The sequence below is a fragment of the Muntiacus reevesi genome, chromosome 3, assembly GCF_963930625.1.
Source record: "Muntiacus reevesi chromosome 3, mMunRee1.1, whole genome shotgun sequence".
Lineage (NCBI taxonomy): Eukaryota > Metazoa > Chordata > Mammalia > Artiodactyla > Cervidae > Muntiacus > Muntiacus reevesi.
In genome coordinates this window covers 170,225,570-170,250,708 of record NC_089251.1, presented here as the reverse complement: position 1 = coordinate 170,250,708, position 25,139 = coordinate 170,225,570, and the positions used below count along the sequence as shown (strand labels likewise).

General features: G+C 43.3%; 1 protein-coding gene across 11 annotated transcripts in view; it reads right to left on the bottom strand.

The window, feature by feature from the left end:
• Positions 1–1,650: 1,650 nt before the first annotated feature.
• The window catches only part of SYNE1 (spectrin repeat containing nuclear envelope protein 1), a 471,391-nt gene continuing 447,902 nt past the window's right edge, over positions 1,651–25,139 (bottom strand). For all 11 annotated transcript variants that reach the window (XM_065931098.1, XM_065931099.1, XM_065931094.1 and 8 more), the window contains 9 exons: positions 23,990–24,132; positions 21,741–21,867; positions 20,797–21,008; positions 17,643–17,843; positions 16,046–16,174; positions 13,993–14,205; positions 12,565–12,657; positions 11,101–11,159; positions 1,651–2,627 (listed from right to left, as the gene is read on the bottom strand). In XM_065931098.1, the coding sequence (XP_065787170.1) occupies positions 2,387–2,627; positions 11,101–11,159; positions 12,565–12,657; positions 13,993–14,205; positions 16,046–16,174; positions 17,643–17,843; positions 20,797–21,008; positions 21,741–21,867; positions 23,990–24,132 (1,418 nt within the window). In that variant the 3' untranslated portion in view covers positions 1,651–2,386. The remainder of the gene's footprint in view (positions 2,628–11,100; positions 11,160–12,564; positions 12,658–13,992; positions 14,206–16,045; positions 16,175–17,642; positions 17,844–20,796; positions 21,009–21,740; positions 21,868–23,989; positions 24,133–25,139) is intronic.

Below are 25,139 nucleotides of genomic sequence, written 5' to 3'. Positions count from 1 at the left end.
AGTCTTGTGAGGCAGGAAAGAATGAGTAGCGAGAACAGAAAGTTGGAGCTAAGATGGTGTAGAGGAGTGCTTTTCAACAGTTAGTAGGACTTAAAATAACAACAACAACAACAACGGGCTTCCCTCATAGCTCAGCTGGTAAAGAATCTGCCTGCAGTGCAGGAGACCTGGGTTCAACCCCTGGGTTGGGACGATCCCCTGGAAAAGGGAACGGCTAACCACTCCAGTATTCTGGCCTGGAGAACCCCAAGGACTGTCCAGTCCATGGGGTCACAAAGAGTCGGACACGACTGAGCGACTTTCACTTCACAGGACTAAAAAACTACCTCAGGTATCTGTTTAAAATGTCAGCTCCCAGGCTGGATGCCCAGAGACTAAATTAGAAGGACTGCTGTGAGTCCAGAAATCAGAAAGCTTAAAAAAAAACCCTCTGAACCCCTAGGTAAGAAGGCACACAGGCTATGAATATCATGAAAACTATGGAAGGAAATTCCAGGTAATTCTGAGTGTCTCAGTCGGGTTTAAACTCTCAGTTTAGAGCAGGATTTATAAACTAAATAACTCTGGGAGTTAGGCTAGTACAGGTAATGAGGGAGGCTCATAGGCCATTTGTGCAAGTATAATAACTGTCTACTCTTGTTTTTCAAAGGAAAGTGGTCATGTCACTCCAGCCATTACTGTCATGTGGGAATATGTGTCCAGTACATGTGAGCTTTCCACTCACAAGAGAAGCCAGAAGCTTGGATTTTAAATGAATCTTTCTCCTCTGATTACTCAGTGGTGGATTAAATGACCATGAGCACCAAACACCTCCACAAGAGCCATGAGTTGGCAAGATGAGATGGACAGAATAAAATCTGACTGTCTGAGGACTTGAATGATAAACTAAAATTCTATTTCCTCCACTAGATGATGAAAACAAGATTCTGGAGCAAAGAAGGGGTCTGAATGGAAGCGTGCTTCAGGGATATTCCTGTGGCTTTTTGGTAAATCTTGGGATGGAATGGAGAAGGGGTCTCGGTCAGGACATCACAGGTGGTTCCTCCAATTGTGCAGGGAGAACAGAAAAGAAAGGAGAATAGGAAAGGTATGAAAGATGCTGGAAGGCACCTGGGAGACAGCTGGGGAGATGTGCCTGGCTGTGGAAGGAGAAGGGAGAAGTTATCCAGAGTTCTCTCTGTCTAAATATGTACTACCTCTGTCCATCCTTTTTCCCTTTTGTTTTTAACATACGCTTATGTTTCAGCTTCATTTATTCTACAAAAAAAAAAAAAAGATAATTTAGGTTGCATTCTGGAGAAGGCAATGGCAACCCACTCCAGTACTCTTGCCTGGAAAATCCCATGGACAGAGGAGCCCGGTAGGCTGCAGTCCATGGGGTTGCTAGGAGTCAGACACGACCGAGCGACTTCACTTTCACATTTCACTTTCATGCACTGGAGAAGGAAATGGCAACCCACTCCAGTGTTCTTGTCTGGAGAATCCCGGGGACGGGGGAGCCTGGTGGGCTGCCATCTATGGTGTCGCACAGAGTCAGACACGACTGACGCAACTTAGCAGCAGCAGCAGGTTGCATTCTGAGAAGTGCCTGCTTAATAGGGAAATTTAGAGTCATTTCTTTAGGGAGCAAAAAAAACGACAGACAAGATATTTCATAGTATCTGTAATAAATGCAAATAAATTGATACAAACAAAACTTGGCTTTAGCAAACTGTACATACATAAATATCATTTCTTTTACTATAACATTCAACTTTTTTTTCACATAAAGCCTTCCATGATTTTTATTTATTACATCCAATGTTTCTTTATACCTTTAAAAAAAAGTGCCTTTTAGATTTACAGCTTGTGCTTCTAATGCAAGGTTAGAACATCATGCCCCCAAAAGAAAACAAGGTAAAAAGGAAGCTGCCATATAAGCTCTTAAAAACTGTATGTTACAGGGTCTTCAAATCTCTTCAGCACTGGTTGGCTGGTAGATTGTTCAATGACAACATGGTGCTCAGGTGGCATCGCTTATTGAATGGATGGAGCAGCACCGTGTGAAAGCTGCCCAGATGGTCTCTGAAGTCCCTGCATACACAGAGGATGGGCCAAGGGCCCAGAGTTCACGTGTCCAGGGAACGGTAGAAATCTTGACTCTTTTTAGTGCTGAGGCTCAATCAAAATTTCTTCCCAGCTTCTGTCCTCTATGTGCTCTCCCCCATCACCGTATACCATCACCTCCGAAGCTGTGATTGGCACGCATGGGATGCGGAGGTGAGCGACAGCTGCCGTACCGAGGGCATCCGCCAAGACTCACGTCCTCTTTGCTCGTTTGGGATTGCCCTGGGCCAAATTCCTCCTTAGGCGACCAGCAGCAAGCTGCCGAGAGCATCTGCTTGGTTCAGAGAGGAGGAGGGCCGTTTGTGTATCTGAGCATGGGGTGGAATGATCGGGCAAAATTGTTGGAGAGAGCACAACTGTAGTCTTCCTCTGACATTGGGACTAGGCAGGCCAGCCCAATGAGAAGCAGCAGCAGGAGCTGAAGAGGAAGAGCCGCTCGGAGGACTCTGCACAGGAAGGCTCGGCCGGACCGCGCTGGCCGAGGCTCAGAAAGGGAGGAATCGGAGCCACCTTTTATGGACCTGAGAGAAGAATCAACATTAATAACTCAAGTATCTCCAGTGTTCGGTGGATGCTGCTGTTTGCTTCCTCTCCTTTGGTTAGACCGAACACAACCCAACCTGGCAGTTAGCTGCCAGCTTTCTGCAGTAAACCCAGGTGATCTCCCCACCACCAAATGAAGAGTTGTTTGGAAACTGCACTGATGGAAGGCAGACATTTAGTTGGTTAAAGGTAACTAATTGGGTTCAAATTCCGCCCCTCGATTTGGCAAAACCTTTTCCAACAAAGATAATTGCTCTACACACACCCCACCAGCATAAATTAAGTGGACCCGGGATAATTAAAATGTAGATGTTTGATGCAGTACATTTTTGGTGTAAGACTATCAAGAGCAACATTAGGCACAGTTAGTGGCTGATGGGATGATACAAGGTCTTCCTCCCGTCTAGCCCGTCCTGGACGTGCCAGAGTCCATGCAGCAAGGACAAGGACAGCTGCAGTCATTTTGCACAGACCCACAGAGTTGAATTAACCTTAGAGTATTCCCTGGTTTCATCTTGCACTGAGTCAGCGACTGGCCCTGACATTGGCAGATTCCAAAGCTGGAAGAATAAATAAGCGTGGCGGTGGAGTCAGTCTACACAACGCTGGTGCTGAATGATACTGACTCCAGGGTGATCCTTCTGTCACTGGCTCCGTCAATGTGGGAAACAGACACACTGTTTCTGAAGATAGACTGTGTCTTGAAGGCTCCTTCTAGACCCAATGTTCCATGTTTTCCTATCTTCTTAAATTTCCCCATCTACTTTGAAACAGTGCATTACAGATGAAGCATGAACTTCAGAATTCATAAGAAAGGCTGCCTGTGAAATACGGAATATGGAAGTAGGTTCTGGGTGGGAGGTACTGCTTTTTCTTTGTAAGCATCCACTAATGTTTTGGTTACTAGTGGAGAAGAGGAGGAAAGCAATGATATTTACAAGAGGAATTGTACACACACACACACACACCATTGCAGAAGCAGAAAGAACAGATGTACCAAGGAGACCCACTCCCCACACCTAGTCTGAATTCTCTAATGGTTTGATGGTAGGGGCATTGATTGTGAGACCACAGGAGAGGTATACAGGTATGAACACTGTATTGGTCACTCTGTACCCTTATCTCATGAGAAAACACTGTCTCCAGCTACCTGAAAGGACAAGTGAACGTTGCTCAGTCATGTCCAATTCTTTGAGATCCCAGGGATTATAATACAGTTCATGGAATTCTCCAGGCCAGAATACTAGAGTGGATAACCTTTCCCTTCTCCAGAGGGTCTTCCCAACCCAGGGATCGAACCCAGGTCTCCTGCATTGCAGGCAGATTCTTTGCCAGCTGAGATACAAGCGAAGCCCAAGAATACTGGAGTGGGTAGCCTATCCATTCTCCAGCAGATCTTCCTGACTCAGGAATTGAACTGGGGTCTCCTGCATCTCAGGCGGATTCTTTACCAACTGAGCTATCAGAGCTCCCTTATTAGCCATTAATTTTGGAAGCCAGATTACACTGGTATCAGTGAGGAGTGGCACCAAAGAAAATGTTAAGATAAAAAACAGAAGTAATCCCCTTAAAAGGGAACAGAAGGACTACTCTTTCATTAAATTCACAAAGAAATACGTGAAACAAACAGTCTAGACCGGCCCTGTAGAAGCTCTGAGCAGCCGTGTACTCTACTGGGTTTCTGCTGCAGCTCTCAGAGCATGATTGACAAAAACAGATCTCTGGCCTTAATTGGGACTATGTTCTTTTCTAGTCTACAAACCTTGAACAACTGACTTCACCTCTGTGCTACAACGTCTTCTTCAAATCCTTCAAATTAGACTGGACAGGCTCCTAACTTGCAAGCTCCATGTTTTATACACTTTATGTCACCCAGTAATTGGTGAATGTAAAGAGGTTACCAACTGGGAGGCCACAAGAGTTCAATCACCATCTAGTGGTCAGACTGATTAACTGCCCCCTGCTAGGACCGATACTCAGAAACACCGTATTTTGTGAAGATAAGCTGTGTGTGTGCATGCTCAGTCACCTCTGGCTCTTTGTGACCCCACAGACTGTAGCCCACCAGGCTCCTCTGTCCATGGGATTTCCCAGGCAAGAACACTGGAGTGGCTTGCCATTACCTTCTCCAGGGGACCTTCCTGACCCAGGACATAAAAGAAGTCTGTCACATATCTATTAAAGAGAACTTTCTCTAGCTACCTAACTGTAAAATATTCGTGCTGAGATAAAGCCTTAGAGTAGCTAATCCATCTTCCGATTTTGTAGATAAATAGCTAACAAAAGTTCACATTTACTCTTCTAACTGCTGGATAACAGAAGCATTCGTCTCTCACTTCATCCCCACAGCAGTCCTCGGTGTTCCTGTCCCACCTTCATTTTATAGCCGACGTAAAGGAGGCACAGAGAGGTTAGGCAACCCACTTGAGGTTACACAGCTAGCATGGCATAGAATGAAAACTTCAACTCTGGTGTTCTAACTTTTAGAACTTAGGCTTTATAAATAGAGTAAATCACTTGCCCCAGTTGACAATTAAAGGAGGAGCTGTATGGACTTTCCTGGTGATCCAGTGGTTAAGACTCTGCCTTCCAATGCAGGGGACGCAGGTCCGATCACTGGTCAGGGAACGAAAGTCCCACATGCTTTGAAGTGCAGCCAAAAAGTTAAAAAAAAAAAAAAAAAAAAAAAAAGGAAGAGCTCCAGCAGCATGTCTCTGTAATGTTTTGCTGTTTGGTGACATGAATGAAGGTCATCCAGGTCATATTTACATCACGGGTCTCTCCCATGCAGATGCAAAGAAGGCAATATCTTAAAATACTTGGAGGCAAGTGGTTTCCTCATGTCTCAAATGAATGCCTTTAACCATAAAGCCTCACACGTTTTACAAAGATCACCAAGTCAATATACGGACACAGGGGCATTCTACTTTGAGGCAACTGTACAACTGTGGGCAAATAACTTAATCTCTCTGCCTTCAGTTTTCTCATTTGCAAAGATGAGAAAGCATTAACTTAAAAACTGTTTGGTTCTGACAGTTTATGAATTCAGTGGTTTAAAGTGTCTGGAGAAGGATGAGACAGCCACCCATGAGCTCTGGACTGAATGGCCTGAAAATAGGTCCTGGTGAACGATACTCTCCACCTGTCAGCTGTCCGATGACTTAAAAACACAAAAGAGAGTTCCACGTTTCCTTATTATTCAGCATCTAAATAAAATGAGGGAGATTTCAAACTGACTTTTTTCTTTAGGAGACACTTCAGGACACTAGGGATGGGCAGATTCATGCATATCATTCAGAATCTGACTGACAGAGCTGAACAGCCCGTTTGTCAATTATTAGCTTCTTTGAACAATTAAGCCAAAGATTGAGATCAAAACAAGGGCTACACATTGACCAGTCCACTCCTGAGAAAAGCAAGACAAGGTCACCGTCTTTGGATGACAGGCTTAGATGCTGGAGAGTCTACTGAAGGATATGGCACATTAAACAGCATCAGAGCATTCTGTATTAACATTTAATCAGTGCAAGCTTTCTCATGTTGAAGAATGCCAACTTGGGGAGAAATAATGGGCTAAGATTGGGACAAAGAGAACACAGTGCTTAGTGATTTTCCATGCAGTTGACTGCTCTTGGAAATGTCCAGTTGGTCTACTGAAAACAATGCCACCTGCATGGGGGCAATTACTAAGGTTTCAACAAGTCCAAAGTTCTCTCTCCTTAGGATGAACCTGTCCCAGTGCTTCTAGTATTAATACTAGCAGGTTAATGATACCAAGGAAGTGAGTACTCTTAATATTTAATCTATTAATCTAAAATCAATTAAGTTTCAAGAGTCTTGGGGAATCTGACAGGAGAAAAAACAAAGACCTCTCACTCATCCCTCTCCAAGGGTCTTCCTCCACAAACAGACGCGGTGGAGGCTGTGTTGACAGAGGAAAAACTAAATGTGTAAGCTTGCTTAAGGAACTTAAATCAATGGAGATATTTTGGGTAAACTTGTCCTGCAAAAACATGCTTATTCTCTATAAGTGAACATTTATTTTATGACTTTTCTCACTCCCCTCGCTCATTCAAATTTGAGGGTAAAAACACTGCCCAGGCATTGTTTCATCTCTTTCCCAAAATATGTGCAGTTGTGGGAATTCTGGCCATGGAATTCTCCAGGCCAGAATACTGGAGTGGGTAGCCGTTCCCTTCTCCAGGGGATCCTCCCAACCCAGGAATCGAACCCAGGTCTCCTGCATTGCAGGCAGATTTTTTACCAGCTGAGCCACCAGGGAAGCCCATACCTATGAACACACCACAGCAAAGAAAGTCTCAGGACTGTGAGAAGCCCAAGGAATGAGTGTGCATGTGGAGTGTGACTCATCTCAAAAATTTTATGTCACCAAGGAAATAAAATGCGTTAATTCTGTGCATACATCACTGAAACACAAGTGAAAAGACACTTTCAACTCATTTTGTAACTTGTGAGCAAACTCTGGCAGCAGAGGGACAGAAAATTTTGTGAGGAAATATCAGGTTGTCCATGATCTTGTCTGTTCTTATGTGAATGGTCTTTATTCCCTGGGTATGTGGTTCATAAGACAAATTTTCAGAATCAATCTAGGGTGTGTCTCCCCTTATTCCAAAATGAATATTCTGGCTGGTCCAAAGCTATCTCAGGCAGCCCACGGTAGCCCCAGCCTTGGAACTGTTGTCTAAAGTAACCCTCTCAGGCGGTGCATTGGTCAAGAATCGCCTGCCACTGCAGGAGATGTGGGTTCAATCCCTGAATCGGGAAGATCCCTTAGAGAAGGAAATGGCAACCCACTCGGTATTCTTGTCTGGGAAATCCCAGACAGAGGAGCCTGGCGGGCTATAGAAACCATGGGGTTGCAAAGAGTCAGACATGACTTAGCGACTGAATGCATATGCACGCACGCGCGCACACACACACACACACACACTCACACACACACACACACACACACACACACACACACACACACACACTCATTAAGAGCCTGTGAGCTAGGATTCAGAGTAAGAGAGACCTGGTTTCAAATTCTACATCTTCATGCCTCTATTTCTTGATATCCTTGTCTATAAAATTGGGAATGAACATGCTGGGCGGATTAAATAAGGAAATGAGGTAACAGATATATAACGCTTAGCATGGTCCTTAGAATACACCAAATGCTAAATAAATGTCAGCAACTTGTCATTCTTATCTGTATGATTAAAGCAAGGGTGTGCTGACTCACACCCTTGGGGATTTTGCTAGATTCAGCCTTTGTTTCCAGGGAAATAGTCCTGATTAATAGCAGAACTTTCAAAGGGGTGATGTATTTTTCCGAAGTGTCTTACTTGTTCCCGGGAAACACTGGGAATGCAGACCTCAAAATATAAAGGAAATAGCGGAGCCTGCCCCTATAACTAACTGTCCTACGCCAGGGTGTCCAGCTTGCCTCGGGGGCAAGGCTGTTTTAGGCTGAGGCACTTTGAGAGCTTTGAATAAATAAAGCCCCAGGGAGGACAGAAAAGACTTGAAAAAAAAAATTCCACAAGAAATTGAACACTGTTTACAGTGAGGCCCTCATGTACGTGTAAAAACCCCACTGTGCCTGCCTAAATGCTGCCTTGACCAGATTTTAAAATGAGGCCTTTTCCCCTCTCTTTCAGTGTTTCAGCCAGTCATTTGCCACTTATTCTGTCTCAGCTCTTTGTGTAGAAGGTGCCAAAGACTAAAGACACCAGGGAAGACGTACATGTTACAATTCCCGGCTTTGGAATGAAGTCATCATTTCCCTCTCTGCAGACTAGGGAGGAGTTTTTCCTTTGCCTTGTAGGAAATTGGAGTAAAATCTTCCCATGTGTGCACTTCAACTAATCTAGAGTAGAATTTTGAAGAGTTATTGGCTCTCAGGTTAGATAATTTCAAATCGAAACTGGAGAAAAAGTGCCAGCTGGGCCATCATAAACCTGGCTTCAAAAAGCCATGCATCTTAAGTATGTTTAATCTCAAATACTGTGAATAGTTATTAGGAATGTATGCTTTCAAATGTTTTTCAAATGTTTAGAACATTAAAGAGTCTTGATTTAGGGGATCCCTAGATTCTGACATATTGCTATCCTTTTATGACGGGAACCACACTGTGTTAATTTTGTGGGTCCTGGGCCTAAACATAGTAGGTGTATGGTAAACACTGGTATCAATCCATTGTTAGGCCTAGAATATCAAGTAAGAGAACAGAGAACAATGGGTCTAGAACCAATCTAAAATATACGGCAGGCAAACAACTGATACTCTTAATATCTGACTTCAAACTACAAAAAGAATATAAGAACCCTCCCTTCAAATGAATACCCAGCTTCTTTCAAGTCAGCCTCTTTGCTCTCAGAAAGAATACATGCCTAAAATTTTCCCATCACAGATGGCTGGGGTCAACGTTCTAAACTGTTTGTGCTTTGGCAATAACCTTTCAAGTCTGCTGGACCAGTGCAAGATCAAACGCAAGGTAATCTCCAGTCCAACGTAAAGGAACACCGTGACAGCCGGATTGTGAGAGAAGTTAATTCTTGCCCAGCAGACTCTCCATGTTACTGTCCACGTGGGTGCACCCCAAAGAGAGGTGCCAAGGAGGTAAGGATCCAAGAATGCTCAACCACAACCCGCCTGCCAAGGTGTCTGCCGACGTCTGCCGTCCAGGTGAGGATCATTTGTACTTCGGGTCCTGTAAGCAGCAAAGTGGACACCGTGATGTGTGCTCTGAGAGATGTTAATAAACAGCGCCGGACAGAGCAGAGCTGAAGGCAGCTTGCGGGTGTCACAGTGAGAACGTGGCTGTCCCAGCCGCAAAGCCCCGTTAGGAGACGTGTCGAAGCCCTTGTTGCCCTGAGAAATGAGGCCTTTGATGTTTCAGAAGGCCGGGTGACTGTCTGAAAGAACATGGGAAACTGGGAACCAAAGGGCGGTTGCTGCCAGTATGGATGCTGTTAATAACAGAGGAGCTTTTCCCCTTCCCATCACCATCATTTATGTCAACTACAGAGCTGATCTCTGGTATCCTTAAAGGAACGCTGTGGAGACAGGATGCCCCATCTCTGTTCATGACACATCGGTAATTTGTGGCGAGAAGATAGACTTTACGAAACAGGGATCTCCCTACAGTACATGATGTCTTTTTTTATAGGGGGCCAAGAAAACATCAGTGCACTTGGAGAAGCCCATCGTGATCTTCAAAAATCCCTGTGAGTTTTTCTCCATTCATGTTTTATTATTGATATTTTGTTACAGACTGAAAAAAAAAAAAAAGCCCCACAAAACTGTCATCAAACCAAACCAAAGGGAAAAAAAAAAGCAAAACATAGTGAAGGGAAGCTTAAAACCAGAAAGCAGATCATGATCTGTTCTGTCCTACACAGCTGAGTGGAAACGACCAGAAGCAAAGGCTGGTCCCTTTAGCACACAGCTGGAAAGCTAACACTCTTGACTCAGGGCCTGTTTACGCTTCCTCATCCCCCACCCTCCTTCCAGGAACTGAGATTCCAGCTCAGTGGTGAGACAAACCACTTTTAACAGTGAACTGCTGGCGACTGGAATGAAGAGTCAGCTTCCAAGGGCAGTATTTTCATTTTCAAAAAGTTGTCTGGGGAAATGGGAACTCATTGGTGGAAGGGCCGGGGGCACAGACATCACACCGACAATGAAGAAGGCAAAGCGTCGCTGACTGCAGAGACAGGGACTGTTGGAAGCCAGGCGTAAAGCAGAGTGGCAGCTGCGAGGAGGCTGTCTGGGGGTCCCCGGACGGGGAGGGGGAGACTGACTGCTCTGCTCTTGTTTCCGGAGGGAAAGAGCTGGCCGAGTGTCAGGAAGGTAAGAGTGTGTGCTGGCTGAGGAGGAGTTTTAGGAGAAGCAGAAGAGAGAAGGTGCTTATAAATTTTAAGTGATATCAAATTAGGACTTGCCATGTTGAGACTCCAAAACCCACCATCTGGATAAAACACGAAAATAAAATAAAAAGCTGGGGGTGTTAGTAGATTTTATTCAGATTTGTGGGTTCTGGGGATGGTAAAATAATTCATTGATCTATCACCTATCTTATTGTAAAATCTAGAAATAAAGAGGATGATAAAATTCTGCCATGAATTGAATGGCGCTGTGCCATCAGAGATGTCGAATCTTTACGAGGACACAAAATAAACACCATCGGATGAAAAGTACTGGATGGCCTATGTACAGTTAAACAAAATTTTGGTGGGGCCCAAATATTTTACGCTCTGAGATTTTCTTGTACTTTCCACTTAGAAAAGTCTCTCTCAATTTATTAGGAAAGGGTGTGGACTGAAAAGAGTAGTTTCTCAACTACCCTGAGGCAGACCAAATACAGGCCTGACTAAATCATGGACAATTTTCATCATCCTCTTGGAGTTCTAGAACAGTGTGGAAACCAGGAGAATAAGGTACCTGCTATGTGGGCTGCTGACAGAGGGTCCAGGCTGTGAGACACTACATTTGCCTCGTGGCTGTTTGCAATGAACAGGGGTAAAGAAAGAAGAATGTTCAGTCCAGGCAAATAAAGACGAGCTACTGATGAAAATTAAACTAAAAGTGCAGCAAAGGAAATATAAATCAAATGAAATGATCAGTACCCATGAATCAAGGAAACTGGCTTTTCTTTGGTTGAAGAAGCAAAGTCAATTAACATCTATATTATTCATCACTGAAGAAACATGGATGGTGGTTTGGGCATGTCTATCACAGTGGGTACAATTCTCCCCCTTCTCATGGTAAAAACATAAATGACTATACCACCCAAAGATCTCTGCATATTTCATTACAATAAATAATAACTGCAATATGTTATGCTACGTATGTCAAATATACTTTACATATTTTTTTCATCTTCCAGTACACTGGAACAATATTACAATTCTTGGCAGGTAGGTAAAAAATAATGATAAAGTGAGATTGTTCTGTGTATAGTGATGAAGACTCAATAAGTTAAATACTCAAATAAAGGCTAAAATTTGACTTGAAAAGCCAGTATTCCTTCACATTCTTAAACTAGGATCTATAGGAAACTAGTGAATGTAGTAAAAAAAAAAAAATTCTAAAAAGATAATAACATTTATCAGCATAGGATTTAAGTGTTTAAAAATACAAATGAAATCAATATTTCTAAAAAGTAAAGAAATGGAATGATAATCAAAATGAATATAATCATAAAGCCAGACCAAAAAAAAAATAATAATAACAAAACAAAAAAACGAGCCTCTAATTACACAGAGAAATCAAGGTAGAGAGGGAAGCAGGGGCCAAAACTGGTCTTTTCTTCCTCATTGTGTGCCCCATAACAGGCCTTGTGCGTGAGTCATCTTGAGCTGGTGCCACTCTGGGGGCAATACAATCACAGAAAACCTTCAAGACCACCTTCAGGAGCTTCTCTGCTTGAGAGTCAACAGAGCCCCCGTTGGTCTTATAAACGCAACGGTCTCATGAGATGCTCGGTTCCGTCCACCTCTGCCCGAGGCGCCCTTCATGTGGAGCCTACCTTTCTGAGGTGGACTGTGGCAGCGGCGGTTTGAAGGGAGGCGCCGCCAAAGGGACAAGGGGGGGCACCGTTCTACTAGAAATGGCCCTTGGAGCGAGAAAAGTAATTTGTCTCCCTGCTTATGAACCGCAACGCTGAACCCTGATTCTTCTGAAAAACGGAACTGCTCCTTTCACTCCTGAGCGTTTGTGGAGAGGGTTCAAGGCAGGGCTGAGGAAACGGAGCTTTTCCGTGTCCCACCGAGGGATCCCCCCACGCTGCCCGGGGACCCCTGCCCTGCAAGGGGAGAGCCCCCGGACCCTGAGGCGGTTACAAAGGCCGTCTCGCCCCCGTGTTCCCTCCCTCGGGCCAGCGGAAAGTGACCCCTGGGAAGTTACCGTTTTCTGTCTGTTTGGGGTACTTCTTCCCGAGGTAGGACTCACAGATCCCGAGGTGTCCAGTTCGTCGGCGGAGGACCAGGAAGACAGGTCCTACATGAGAAACAGATGCTCTTAACGATGCCACATCCCAGAGCCATGACGGCTTTGTGATCTGCAAAGTATTCCCCACCCCATCCTCATCCTGGGGAAACAGAGAAGGGCAGGAATAGAAACACAGACGCAGAGAAGACATGTGTGGACGTGGCGGGGGTGGGGGGCACACCGGATGAACTGGGAGATTAGGACTGACATAAATCCGTGACCACGTGTAAAACAGGCAGCTCGTGGGACTGCCGTATACCGCAGGGAGCTCAGTGCTCTGTGGTGACCTCGAGGAGTGGGATGGGTGTGGAGGGTGGGAGGGTGGTCCACGGACGAGGGGATGTGTGTATGCACACAGCAAACATAACACTGTGAAGCAACTATACCCCAGTTTAAGAAACACACAAAAAATAGAATCGGGCAGTTGCAGGAAAAACAGAAGCTAATTCTTCTAGAGCGATGGGCTTTCCTGGTTGTGCGTTGGGGCCTTCCGGAAAATATAAGTATTTATTTATTTAATAGCTATGTTCTAATAGCTAGGTATTTAATAGCTCTGTCATGACTGGGTCACTTGAAGCTTTATTATTTCTCAGTGATGGGAATGGACTGACGTGGAGTGGGTGATGGAATCTGCCTTAGAGCTCCAGGGTGATCAGGCTGGAGAGACACCGCATCGGTCATCCAGGAGCCACCCTTTTTAGCATCAGAGAAACTGTCCTGTTTCTGGCACCTGCTGTTACTGGGAGTAGATAGTTTTTTTGCCTTCAGCGTGTTTGTGTGTTCAGGAAAGGATTTCACAAGTGAATGCCTGAAGTCTTACCTGCGAAAGCACTTCTTAAAACCAGCAATATTACCACGATGCAGTAGATTTACCAATAAGTAAAGAGATAAACAAACAAGCAAATAGATAAATAAATAAAAGCTAGTAGAAAACACTCCTTACTACTTAACTGTCATCTATGTCAGGCGAATTCATGCCTCCTAAGGTCTGAATATGAAACTCACGTGCACCAACTGCTTGTGACCTCCTCTCGCTGTGTTACTGAAAGCACATGCCTTCTTAAAGTGGGTAAAATAAAATGCCACAATAGTGGTGCTAACAGGGTCAGCAGTAACAGTTACAAGAGGATTTTTGGATGTAGCAGAATCAAAAGTAGTGTCCTATTATGAAAGTTTTTGAGTCGCTTTTTTATTTTGAGACAGATTTGAAAGAGCAGTGATTGAGAGAAAAGACACTCTATTCTGACAAGTACTCCATTCAGATGCTTTCTGAAATGGATAAAGATGGTGCTTGTTTGGTCTCCTGCAGGAAATTGGACACAATGATGTCTGTTGAGAGCTTACCTGCTGACTGCTTGACATGTCTAATAACTTCTCCAGCTCCTTGATATGACGACTGACCTCCTTCAAGAGAAGTTTGAGTCGATTTCCAATCACGTGGACTTTTTCTTTGGCTTCTAAACAGTCTGTGCCTTCAGCATTCACCAACAGTTGGCAAGACATGTCTTGCAGTGAGGCCACTTTGAGTTGAGATTCCAACAGCTCATGCCTTATTTGCTAAGAATATAATAAAAAATATTTTCCTAAGAATTTCTGATACTTGGAGAAAGTCCCCAGGTGCAGGGTGACATCACTTTAATTCAGTGGATAATTATACCCAAGCATCACACGAGGAGGATATAGCAGCCATGACCTTTGGGGATCAGGGACCTATGTTCCAATCCTACCTCTCCCAAAAAGCATCCTTACAATCCTTGAACCTTTCTGATCTCAGTTTTCTCATTTGGTGGTGGTTGTTTTTCAGTCACTAAGTCATGTCCAGCTCTTTGTGACCCCATGGACTGCAACATGCCAGGCTCCCCTGTCCTTCACTATCTCCCAGAGTTGGTTCAAATGCACATCTATTGAGTCTGTGATGCTATCTAACTGTCTCATCTTCCTCCACCCCCTTCTCCTCCTGCCCTCAATCTTTGCTAGCATCAGTCTCTTTTCCAATGAGTCAGCTCTTCGAATCAGGTGGCCAAAATATTTGAGCTTAAGCTTTGTCATCAGTCCTTCCAATGAGTATTCAAGGTTGATTTCCTTTAGGTAAAATGGTGATATTAATTCTTGCCTGGTCCACAGTATTATAGGAAGGTTCATATTGGTGAATGTATGTCAAATTATTCAAAATATAAAGTATTATGCAAATGAGACATAAAATATTCATTTAAAAAGAAAAGTAAAACTAACATATAAATGCAGAAAAACAGCTTGGTTGAGCTATACTCTGATAACTATTTGAGATTTTTAAAAAGGTATATGGGTGATTCATCACTCACAACTTAATGTCTGAGGTCAAAAGTCTGGTAAAAATGTAGCTGCATAGCTATTTCCTCTGGGTTTCTAAGACCTTTATAGTACTGAACTAAAAGCTGCCAATTCTGTTGGTTAGGTCATTGTGAGTGTTAAATGTTAAGAAATAGCATTTTAAAAATACAGAAAGTGACAAAATGCAAATTATTTTCTCCTAATGGAACTCAAATATGCTTCCTTATCTTCCATAAAACCACCTAAGTATTTGGCCCATTATATTGTCCAAAGTTCTTTGCATAAGAATCTACACAAAAATCCTGCACATATCCCTTTGAATTTAGTACTAGAAAATGTTTCCTATTCCTTGAGAACTAGTATGTTTTCTTTTTGCCAGGTAATGAAAATCATTTAACTTACCACATTTCCCTTGTCTTAGATTTCAGAAAACTTGATGCTGAGGTTGAATCTACATACCTAATTCTTCTTAAGAATCCTCAATGGTCTCTATTTTAATAGATACTCTATTTTAATAGATTTAATGTCCTTTTATTATCAGTTATCCAAAATAGTCTTGGGACATAGATTCAACATATAAAATTTAAATTAGAAATAAATTGAGAGTAAGCATAGAGTTGCCTTGATAAAAACAGGTTAATTAAGATGAAGACCATCTGAGGACTTCCTTGGTGGTGCAGCGGTTAAGACTTCGCCTTCCAGTGCAGGGGATATGGGTTTGATCCCTAGTCAGGGAGCTAAAATTCCACATGCCTCTTGGCCAAAAAATCAAAAACATTAAAAAGAAGCAAGATTATAACAAATTCAATTAAGACTTTAAAAAAAAGTCTCAGAAAAAAAAACTTTTTACAAAAGTCTATTAAAAAATTAGCTAAAAAAAAAAAAGATGAAGACATATTTTTAGATGAGCAATGGCTTTAGAATCTTGTTCTAAAGCCAGCATATGCCATCTTCTATGCACATGCTTGCTTCACAGAGATGAGAAATCATGAGGGGTAAAGAAAGACTAAGAGACTACAACATAAAAGGTAAATAAGTAGAACCACCTATAACATAAGCAGAGGCCATCCAAAGCCACATATCTTACCTTAAGCTGTTTGTGATGGTCCTGAAGTGTTTCTGCATCAAGGTTAGAATCAATGGGAACAATTTCATTTTTCCTTCTGTCAATGTTCTCGAGCATGAGAAGCAAACCATGACTCATTTCATGAAAATCCTATGGGGGGGGGAATATATATATATATATTTTTTTTTTTGGAGCATAAAAATTTTTATATGGAGCATAAAATCATCCTGAATGAGACATTTTTCTTTCCCTCACAGCTTAACTATCCATGTATTACAATTCCTACCATTGGTTTTCAGATCTTCTACACAACTCCTTTCTAAGCAAGGCACTGAAGTTATTGTAATTATCTGAGTTCATGTTCTTACCGAAAAGCATCTAATTTATTATACCAGGGAAAAATTAGACATAATGAAAACTGGCATCAAATACTGAATTCCTAGGGCTCTAACACAGATTGGAGAGAAGAACTCTCCTCCTCTCTCTTCCTCCTGTATTCAAATCTTCCCAACATTAAAAAATATATATTTATTTGTCTGCGCTGGGTCTTAGTTGTGGCATATGGGATCTAGCTCACTGACTGAGGATCAAACCCAGGATCCCTGCACTGGGAGCACGGAGTCTTAGCCACTGGACCACCAGGAATGTCCCCAAATCTTTCCATCTTTGAAGGCCTAAATTCAATCCCTTCTCTCCACACATCCATGTGTTCATTTAATCAAGGTATGGTTATGGAAGATCTCCATGGTGGGAGATGCTACAGTAAAGATGGGGGAAACCACAGCTTGGGTGCCTGCTTTCAAGCAGCCATTACTCTTAGGAGCACCTACAATCCTGGAATACAGGCTTCCCATCCTGCTCAGATTCTAACCCAAACTCCTGGCCCTGCCCACAAAGCCCTGAATGATCTGTCTCCTGACCACCTCCTGGATCTTTCCTGTCCATTCCTTCATCTCTTATCACACTGGCCTCCTTCTGTCCTTGAAGATGCTAAACCCTTTCCTGCTTCTGAGACTTGCCACTTGCTTGACCTTCTTCATGGCAACATCCTTCCAGTGTCAGCTCAAACATTCATACAACTTCCCTGCTCACCATTCCAAAGTGCTTTCATTTGGTTACCCTTATCATCTCCTGGAAGTAGCTTGGTTAAGCATTTATTTGCATTTTTGTTGTCCATCTTCCCCAACAAAAGCAGAGGCTGGGCTGTATCCTGCGTGCTTAGTGCAGTGTCTGTCAAGTCTGTAAATACCGGGCAAGCAACTGTGGTCTGAATGAATGGGCAAATATTTGTAATGCTCACTTGGATGCCTCCTAATGTGCTCAGAAAACATCTGTTGAACGAATAAATGAATGAGTCAAAGGAGGAATGGTGAGGCTGAGATAAACGGATGGAAATAGTCTCTTGCAATTTCTAAAGGAGATGGGGGTCTTTCAACTCTGGGTCATATGTACACACTCTCCAGTAAAATGAAAACTGGGCACAAAGTTATTTCTCACATGAACACTGACTTTGGGAAGTAACTGCATCCCTCTAGTGATCTTGAGAAATTGAGTCACAGACTCAGCCACAATGGAAATATTGGATTCTGGAGCGTGGCCTGCCCAAAGCCCCACAGACCTGGCACTGCATGAGCGCATCCTGGAGAAGACCCCGCCACTCCTCCAGCAGGGAGCACACACGGTCCCACCGCCCATTCATCTGGGACAAGCGATCCTGAAGATCCTGGCTCTCCTCCTGGCCAGTCTGAGTGAACTCGGAGCTGCACAGATGGATGGAGAGGATGATGGCTTTGCGGTGGTCCACAGCTTTCTGGAGCTCCTGCAAAGAGAAAGGAGGACAATCAAACAAGGAAAACAACAATAAAAATGTTAAAGAGATACAGTCTGAGACCTTTGGAAATGCTTTACCCATATTAAAAAGATCCATTAATTAACACTGGCCTTAGCAGGATGGCTAAGGTACATACCACTGGGGACCACACTGGAGCTAAAAGAAATGGATCAGATATATACTTACTGACATAAATGGATCTTAAGAAAATATAGTTGTAAGTGAAACAGTCATAAACAGACTGCTGTAGGTTATAAAACAGCATTTATGCAATTTAAAATATATTGTGCACACACAAATCCACATTTTTCAGGCATACATGTGAAAAAAGCATATTAAAATTTTGGAATGGTTGCTATGGGTTTGGGGAATGGGGATTAAGAAACAGTGGGAGAAAAGGGATAGGTAAATAAAATTAAGGAACTTTGCAGGAAGCAAAGATGATCCTGGGCAGTGAACTAAAAAGTATGATGAACTCAGCCACTATCATTGGAGTCCAACAACAAACCAAACAAAACAGACCAAACACAACATTGTCCAACAGTTCTGAGCAGCAGGAAATGTGCTCTTAATTCCAGCGTACAAATTCAATTTCATTAGACTAATGCTACTCATTGGGCTCCAGAATCACTGTGGACAGTGATGGCAGCCATGAAATTAAAAGATGTGTGCTTCTTGGAAGGAAAGCTATAGCAAACCTAGACAACATATTAAAAAGCAGAGATATCACTTTGCTGACAAAGGTCCATATAGTCAAAGCTATGGTTTTTCCAGTAGTCCTATATGGATGTGAGAATTGGACCATAAAGAAATCTGAGTGCTAAAGAACTGATGCTTTCGAATTGTGGAAGTGGAGAAGACTCTTGAGAGTCCCTTTGGACTGCAAGGAGATCAAACCAGTTAATCCTAAAAGAAACCAACCCTGAGTATTCATTGAAAGGGCTGAGGCTGAAGTTGAAGCTCTAATACTTTGGCCATCTGATGCTAAGAGCCAACGCACTGGAAAAGACTGGGAAGGATTGAGGGCAGGAGGAGAAGAGGGTGACAAAGGATGAGATAGCTGGATGGCATCATAGACTCAATGGACATGAGTTTGAGCAAACTCTGGGAGACAGTGAAGGACAGGGAAGCCTGGTGTGTTGCAGTCCAGGGGGTCGCAAAGAAACAGACATGACTTAGCTGCTGAACAACAATGCTACTTAAAGTTGTGCACACAGGTATGAAATGCAACTCGTGGTAAGAAAGCAGATTCCTAGGCCCTGGCCTCCAGCTGTTCTGACTTCACAGGCACTGACAGTCAGTGGCCCACAGCCTGAGAACACTGCCTCTGCCACAGGCCAGACTTTTTGAGATGATAAAGAGAATAAATAGTATTTCGTCAGCTAACAAATTTAGCTTGGTTTCACAAAAAACAAAACAAAAACAAACAGGTGACTGATGTGTCACTGTGTGTATTTCCCCAAAATCTAGAACTAAAATTCAAGAACTTGAATACAAGGTTATATGTTAATCATTGAATATCTTGGTACGGTTTAAATGCTCCCAGATCAAAGCAGGGTCAGTGACCCTACAGATCACATCTACTCAGGCTACATTTTCTTTTAATTCTCACCATTTCTGTTATGTTCCCAACTTGTCTTAATTTTCATTTTTAAGTGGATTCTTAACATGCCATGATATAGAGTTAACACAGAAACAGCACAAAAATCCACAAATATTATAGAAAGTACTAGGTTATTCCACATATTTATCCTCCCATCTGATGCTTCATCTTGAAATTGATGGGGCTGGCACAGAGGCTACTCTATAAGAAGTCTGAGCAGTGGTCAGGAAGACTCACTTCACTGTTTGAAAATTTAAAACAAAATAATAGGTAAAGCAAGGCAGAAAAACATCAGCCCCAAAGAAAACCAGCACACACAGAAACCAGGAAGACACAAAGACAGTGTGCTTTGCTTAATGCCTGAGCCTAGAGGGCCCAGTAGCTACATCTGAGGAAGAACACAGCTTGACGTTCTCCAAACAAAAAGGCAGGCCCAAGAGAGCTATTAAGCAGACACTGAGCCCTCCATCCATAGCATGCTTACAAAAGTCTCCGCATATCAATGCATCTCAATAGCTGGGCTGAGGAGGATTTTTAAGCTCTAGAGAGGGAGTTAGAGAAGGTTATCTTCTGTACTATACCCAACAAGGTCAAAATCAAATGGAAATGTCACGTGTTTCAGCAGGATTACTCTACAGGTTCTGTTTAGTTGGATTCATGACACTGAAAATTGCTTCCGTCACTATGATAATCTATTTCAGAAGTTCTGCTGATTCCAGAATGACACGTGGCTTCCTTCGGTCTCCACAAACTCACACATATACCATCTGGGAGAGGCTTCCTCTCTGGCTCTAGATAGCCTTGTAGGACCCTGGCCACAGCTGTGTTTCTCTTAAAAGAGGTTAACTAGGTTCCAGAGGTACCTGGAGGTTTTATGCAATTTTAACTGGTCATTAAATCATGATTATTTTCATGAGGGGCTTCCCTGGTGGCTCAGATGGTAAAGAATCTGCCTGCAAGGCAGGAGACATGCATTGGGCCCCTGGAGAAGGGAATGGCTACCCACTCCAGTATTCTTTCCTGGAAAATTCCAGGGACAGAGGAACCCGTGGGCTACAGTTCATGGGGTCTCAGAGTTGGACGTGACTGAGTGACTAACACACACACACATTTTTATGGGACTGGTTCTGCAACTCAATCCAGCTCTCAACCCTTCCAAGCCTTCCTAGGAACACTCTGATTCGGGATGGCTGGGGAAACATTCATGTCCATTTCCACCAACCACTGGCCCGCTGCTATGTGAGCGTGTAACAGCCAGGGCTGGAGTTTTTCATCTGACTGGGCACTCCACGTGGCATCGCTGTGTCTGGCGCCGTGGGAAAGGCCGAGGGCAGCTACCTTCAGCTTCTGGATTTGGAGCGCGATGGACTGGATGTCCGTGCTGAGCTGTAGGCGCTGAAGCTGCTCCAGGTCGCCCTCCGTCTCCTGCAGCCAGGTCAGAACGTTGTTCAGGTCTGAGTCCAACTGCTGCCTCCTCTGGGGCTTCTGTTTCATCCTCAGCTCCTTGCTCAGGGCCTCTGCCTGGATGAGTTCCCAGCGGTCAATCACACCTGGCAAGACAGGACATGCACAGGAAAGTGAGCGGTTTTCCTCCACGCGGAATGTTTAGGAAATGCTTGAAACCTACATGTGGGCTAACTTTAAAACAGAAAATAAAGTAACGCCACTGGTCATTTCTATTGGTGTCAGCTGTTAGTAACAGTATAGTGGTGTGTTTTTCCTATCTGCATTTTTAACAGTGATGGGGAAGAAAAAATCAGCTACATAACATTTAATACTGTAAAGAGATTGATAAAGTGATAGCATTAAAGTGAGTGAACATCGGGACTTCCCTGGTGGTCCAGTGGCCAGGACTCCCTGCTCCCAATGAGGGTGGCCTGAGTTTGATCCCTGGTCAGGGAACTAGATCCTGCATGCTGCAACTAAGTCAATACATACAGAAATATTAAAAAAAAACCACACACACAATAAAGTTGGTGAAGATAACTTTCAGTTCTTGGTTTCTTTCTGCAATAGAGCTCTGAGAGCACTGGGCATGTATATAGAAGATTCCTGACTAGTGATTCAAAGATGATGCTTTAAAACAAATGGGACATGGGGAAAAACCACTGTGATACTTTTCACCTTCTCGTTCTGTCCTCAGAGATCTGTGTAACCTGGAGGAAAGTTCTCGGGACAGAATAGTATAGATTGAGGTAAGCAACACAGTGGAACTCAGAGGCAACAAAGTGTTTTGGGATCTTCTATTTCACTCTGTCCTGAATAGAGCGCAACTCACTCACCGGCTGTTTGGGTTTCAGTGCTATTCAAGTTAACAAAGCCAGGGAAATGGTCGTCTTCCTCGGTCAGCTTGTGTTCCAGTCTTTTCACTGAGTCTATGCTGCCGCTGCATTCGCCCAGCAGTTTCATCTGTTTAGAACAGAAAAAAGGCTCCCTTGTCACAAAATTCTCAAACTGTCACGACTGCAAGAGATCCTGGGGAAAATATCTTTGGAGTTCCTCAAAAAGGACAGGGGCTAAGTGCCACCTCTCTGTAAAGAGTGAGCTGCTCTTAGCTTCCTTGATGGCTCAGTGGTAAAGAATCTGCCTGCCAATTCAGGAGACATGGACTTCATCTCTGGACTGGGAGGATCCCACATGCTACGGAGCAACTACACCTTGAGCACCACAAGTAAGCTGGTGCTCTAGAGTCTGTACTCCACGAGAGAAGCCTCCACAATGAGAAACCCTTGCACTACAACTAGAGTAGCTCCATTCTCTACAACTAGAGAAAAGCCTGTGCAGCCATGAACCCCGCACAGCCCCCCACCCCCACCACCCAAAAAAGAGTAAGCTGCTCTGCTGGAAACAAAAAAGTCAAGTTCAAAAACATGCTTCTAAAACATGTGACATGTTCATATTTACACAAAGCAATGCCTTGAAGATATACTTGGCACACATGGTTTTGCACAAGTCCTCCCAATTTCTTTTAAAATTTATGAATCAAAACAGACTAAATTGATCTGGGATTTAACACTCAGAGCCCCCAGCTGGCAATATAACATATTGTCTTTGGCAAGCTGCTCCCTTTTTCTTAAACTGAAGTGTGGGAACAGTGATGTTACCACAAATCTCACAGGGGCATCTATTTGCATTAAGTAATTAAAATGCTTAAAAGAATAAAACAATATTAACACCAGCTGTTTCATGAGAAAATCTAAGCAATGTTTAATAGATACTAAGCGAATAAATTTTGACATCAAAAGAAAAGCTTCCAACTCCATATTTAATATCATGCACATATTCAAAGACTAAAGGAACAAATCATTTCAAGGCACGCCTGCTACGAACATAAAGTTTTCTTTCAAAGCCTTTACCAAATCACATTGCTATTAAGTTACTTTGATTGCTTTTGATTGGTGTTAAGTATAATCTCAGTGATTTCAGCACGCTCATTGTGAAACTGTATTATGTTTTTTAAAAGGAGGTTTCACTATAATAGAAGTCAGGATAAGAGACCAAATTGAACAGGAAGTAAACTCATGATTAATTAATTACTCTTCTATGACTATAAGGATGTTAACGTCAGTATAAAAGTTTCTCTCCCCTGGTTTCAAAAAAGCAGTACGTGTGAATTGTCATTAGGCTCAGGGAAATTAATTTTTCTTTCCTTTTATGAGGCAGTCTTTTGGGTGTGAAAAGAAATGACAGAAGGCCTTGAAGAGATTTACTTTCAAATCTTCTTGCTTAAGTATGCATAAGAAAACAGGTAATTCTCTGAGTATTTCTCTGGGAAGTTACTCTGTCAGTAACTTGAGCAGAGCAAAGCTATTACATACTTTACAAAGCTTCAAAAATGGAACTGGTAATACACACAATCTCTTGCCATCTTCTCCCGTTACTCAGGATTGTTTCCCCCGGAATGAGAGAACAAACAAGAGGATTAAAAAGTCCCAGGACCATCAAGTGAATCAAAAGACACCCAGGAAAAAGAACTAAACCCATTCCATGTCAGCAATATATATCAGCTAAAATCCGCTCCTCCAAGCATAACCTTGGTCAGAAAATCATTAACTGAATTCAAAAGAATGCCTAATCACCTTCCGGGGCCAAAGCAATCTGTGAAAAGATTTCACAGGAGATCTATTCAACCCCTGGATCAGGAAGATCCCCTGGAGAAGGGAATGGCTACCCACTCCAGTATTCTTGCCTGGAGAATCCCATGGACAGAGGAGCCTGGCGGGCTGCAGTCCACAGGGTCAGAAAAGGAGTCTGACAGGACTGACTGACTGACTAACACTTTCACTTTCAGTTCTCTGTCTAAAGGAGCAGGCTGGTTCTTAAGGTAGATCAGGGGTCTGAGCACAGACCACTTTTGCACAAAAGGTAACCTGCTAACAGGGCTTTATTTTGCACACACACACCTATGAGTTCAAGGGCAGCTAGGGACACAGACAGTGAACACAGACCTCACGCCACAAACAGATGGTTCTTTGTCACACAGCTGGGATCACCAGGTACGTGTGAGGATCAAGAAGGCTTGGATACTCACGTAACCTCTGTAGCCGGAGTCTAGCTCTGGTCCTGTGGGCGTTTTGCTGTGGATGATATTCTCCGTTTGCTGCATCTGAAAGTGGCTGTCATCCAAGACTTTGCCCAGCTGTTGGATCTGTGACTCCAAGGCACCACGGTCCCCTACAGCGTCAACCATGAGAATCTCGATAAGCTTGACATTCGAGGAGATGGTTAAGAAATTCTACAGGCAAGGCAGTAGAGAGATGGCATGTGTGTGGGTGACCAAAAAGCACATTTAGTACTGACGTGCTGGTGGGTTAGGAGTTCAAACGACCAGACTGATGAATGTGCTTGGCCAAGAGTCCAAGCTGACTGGGTGCTGCCCCCAGGGCCATGCAGTAGGTTCTCCCAGCCTGGGAATCTGCTCCCTCTTAAAGCTGCACATTATGAGTTGGGGAAGGCCGTTCTCAAAACCTCAGGTGGTCTCTTCCGCTCCCCGATAACTAGGAGTCAGTTACATCTCAGGCTCCCTCTGCAGTCACTTATCAAACAGAAAGTCACACCATCTTATTTTTCTTTCTGCATCTCAGTAGAAGATGGTGCTCCTGAAGCACCAGATGACTGTGGGGCTCCCTTAAGGCAAGACTTCAAGTGAACCAAGAAAAGGTATGTGTGGGGGTACCACACTAGCAATGACTTCCTTATGTCTGAAACTTGAAACCAAAATCAGGAGAAAGCTAAAATTTTAGTATTTCCATCCAGGTGTGCTCTCACTCAGAGTTTAGAACTCCTGGCTTACCTCCTTTGAGAGACGTGACATTGTTTTGCAAAATTTGTGTGTGCGTGTGTGTGTGCGTACAGTCTTTGAACTCAATAAGAATATGATCGTCAGAGTGAAGCCAGCACAGGGTGAAAGCAGAGTAAATATTAGTAAGCTTTATTAATTCTCTTTTGGAAAGAAGGCCTTCTAAATACACCTGGAAAGTCTCTCACTGGCAGTCACTTAGGCAGTCACGATTTTAGTAATGAGACTTTATTTCCCATCCTTTTGCTTTTCTACAAAAACTTAAGTGTAAACTAATAATCTCACAATTCAACATCCTATCACCATGGTCCAACCCTGTTCTCTCCACTGTCCTCCAAATTACAGACTCTGAACTACAGTCTGTCTAGAGCGAGAGCCTGAT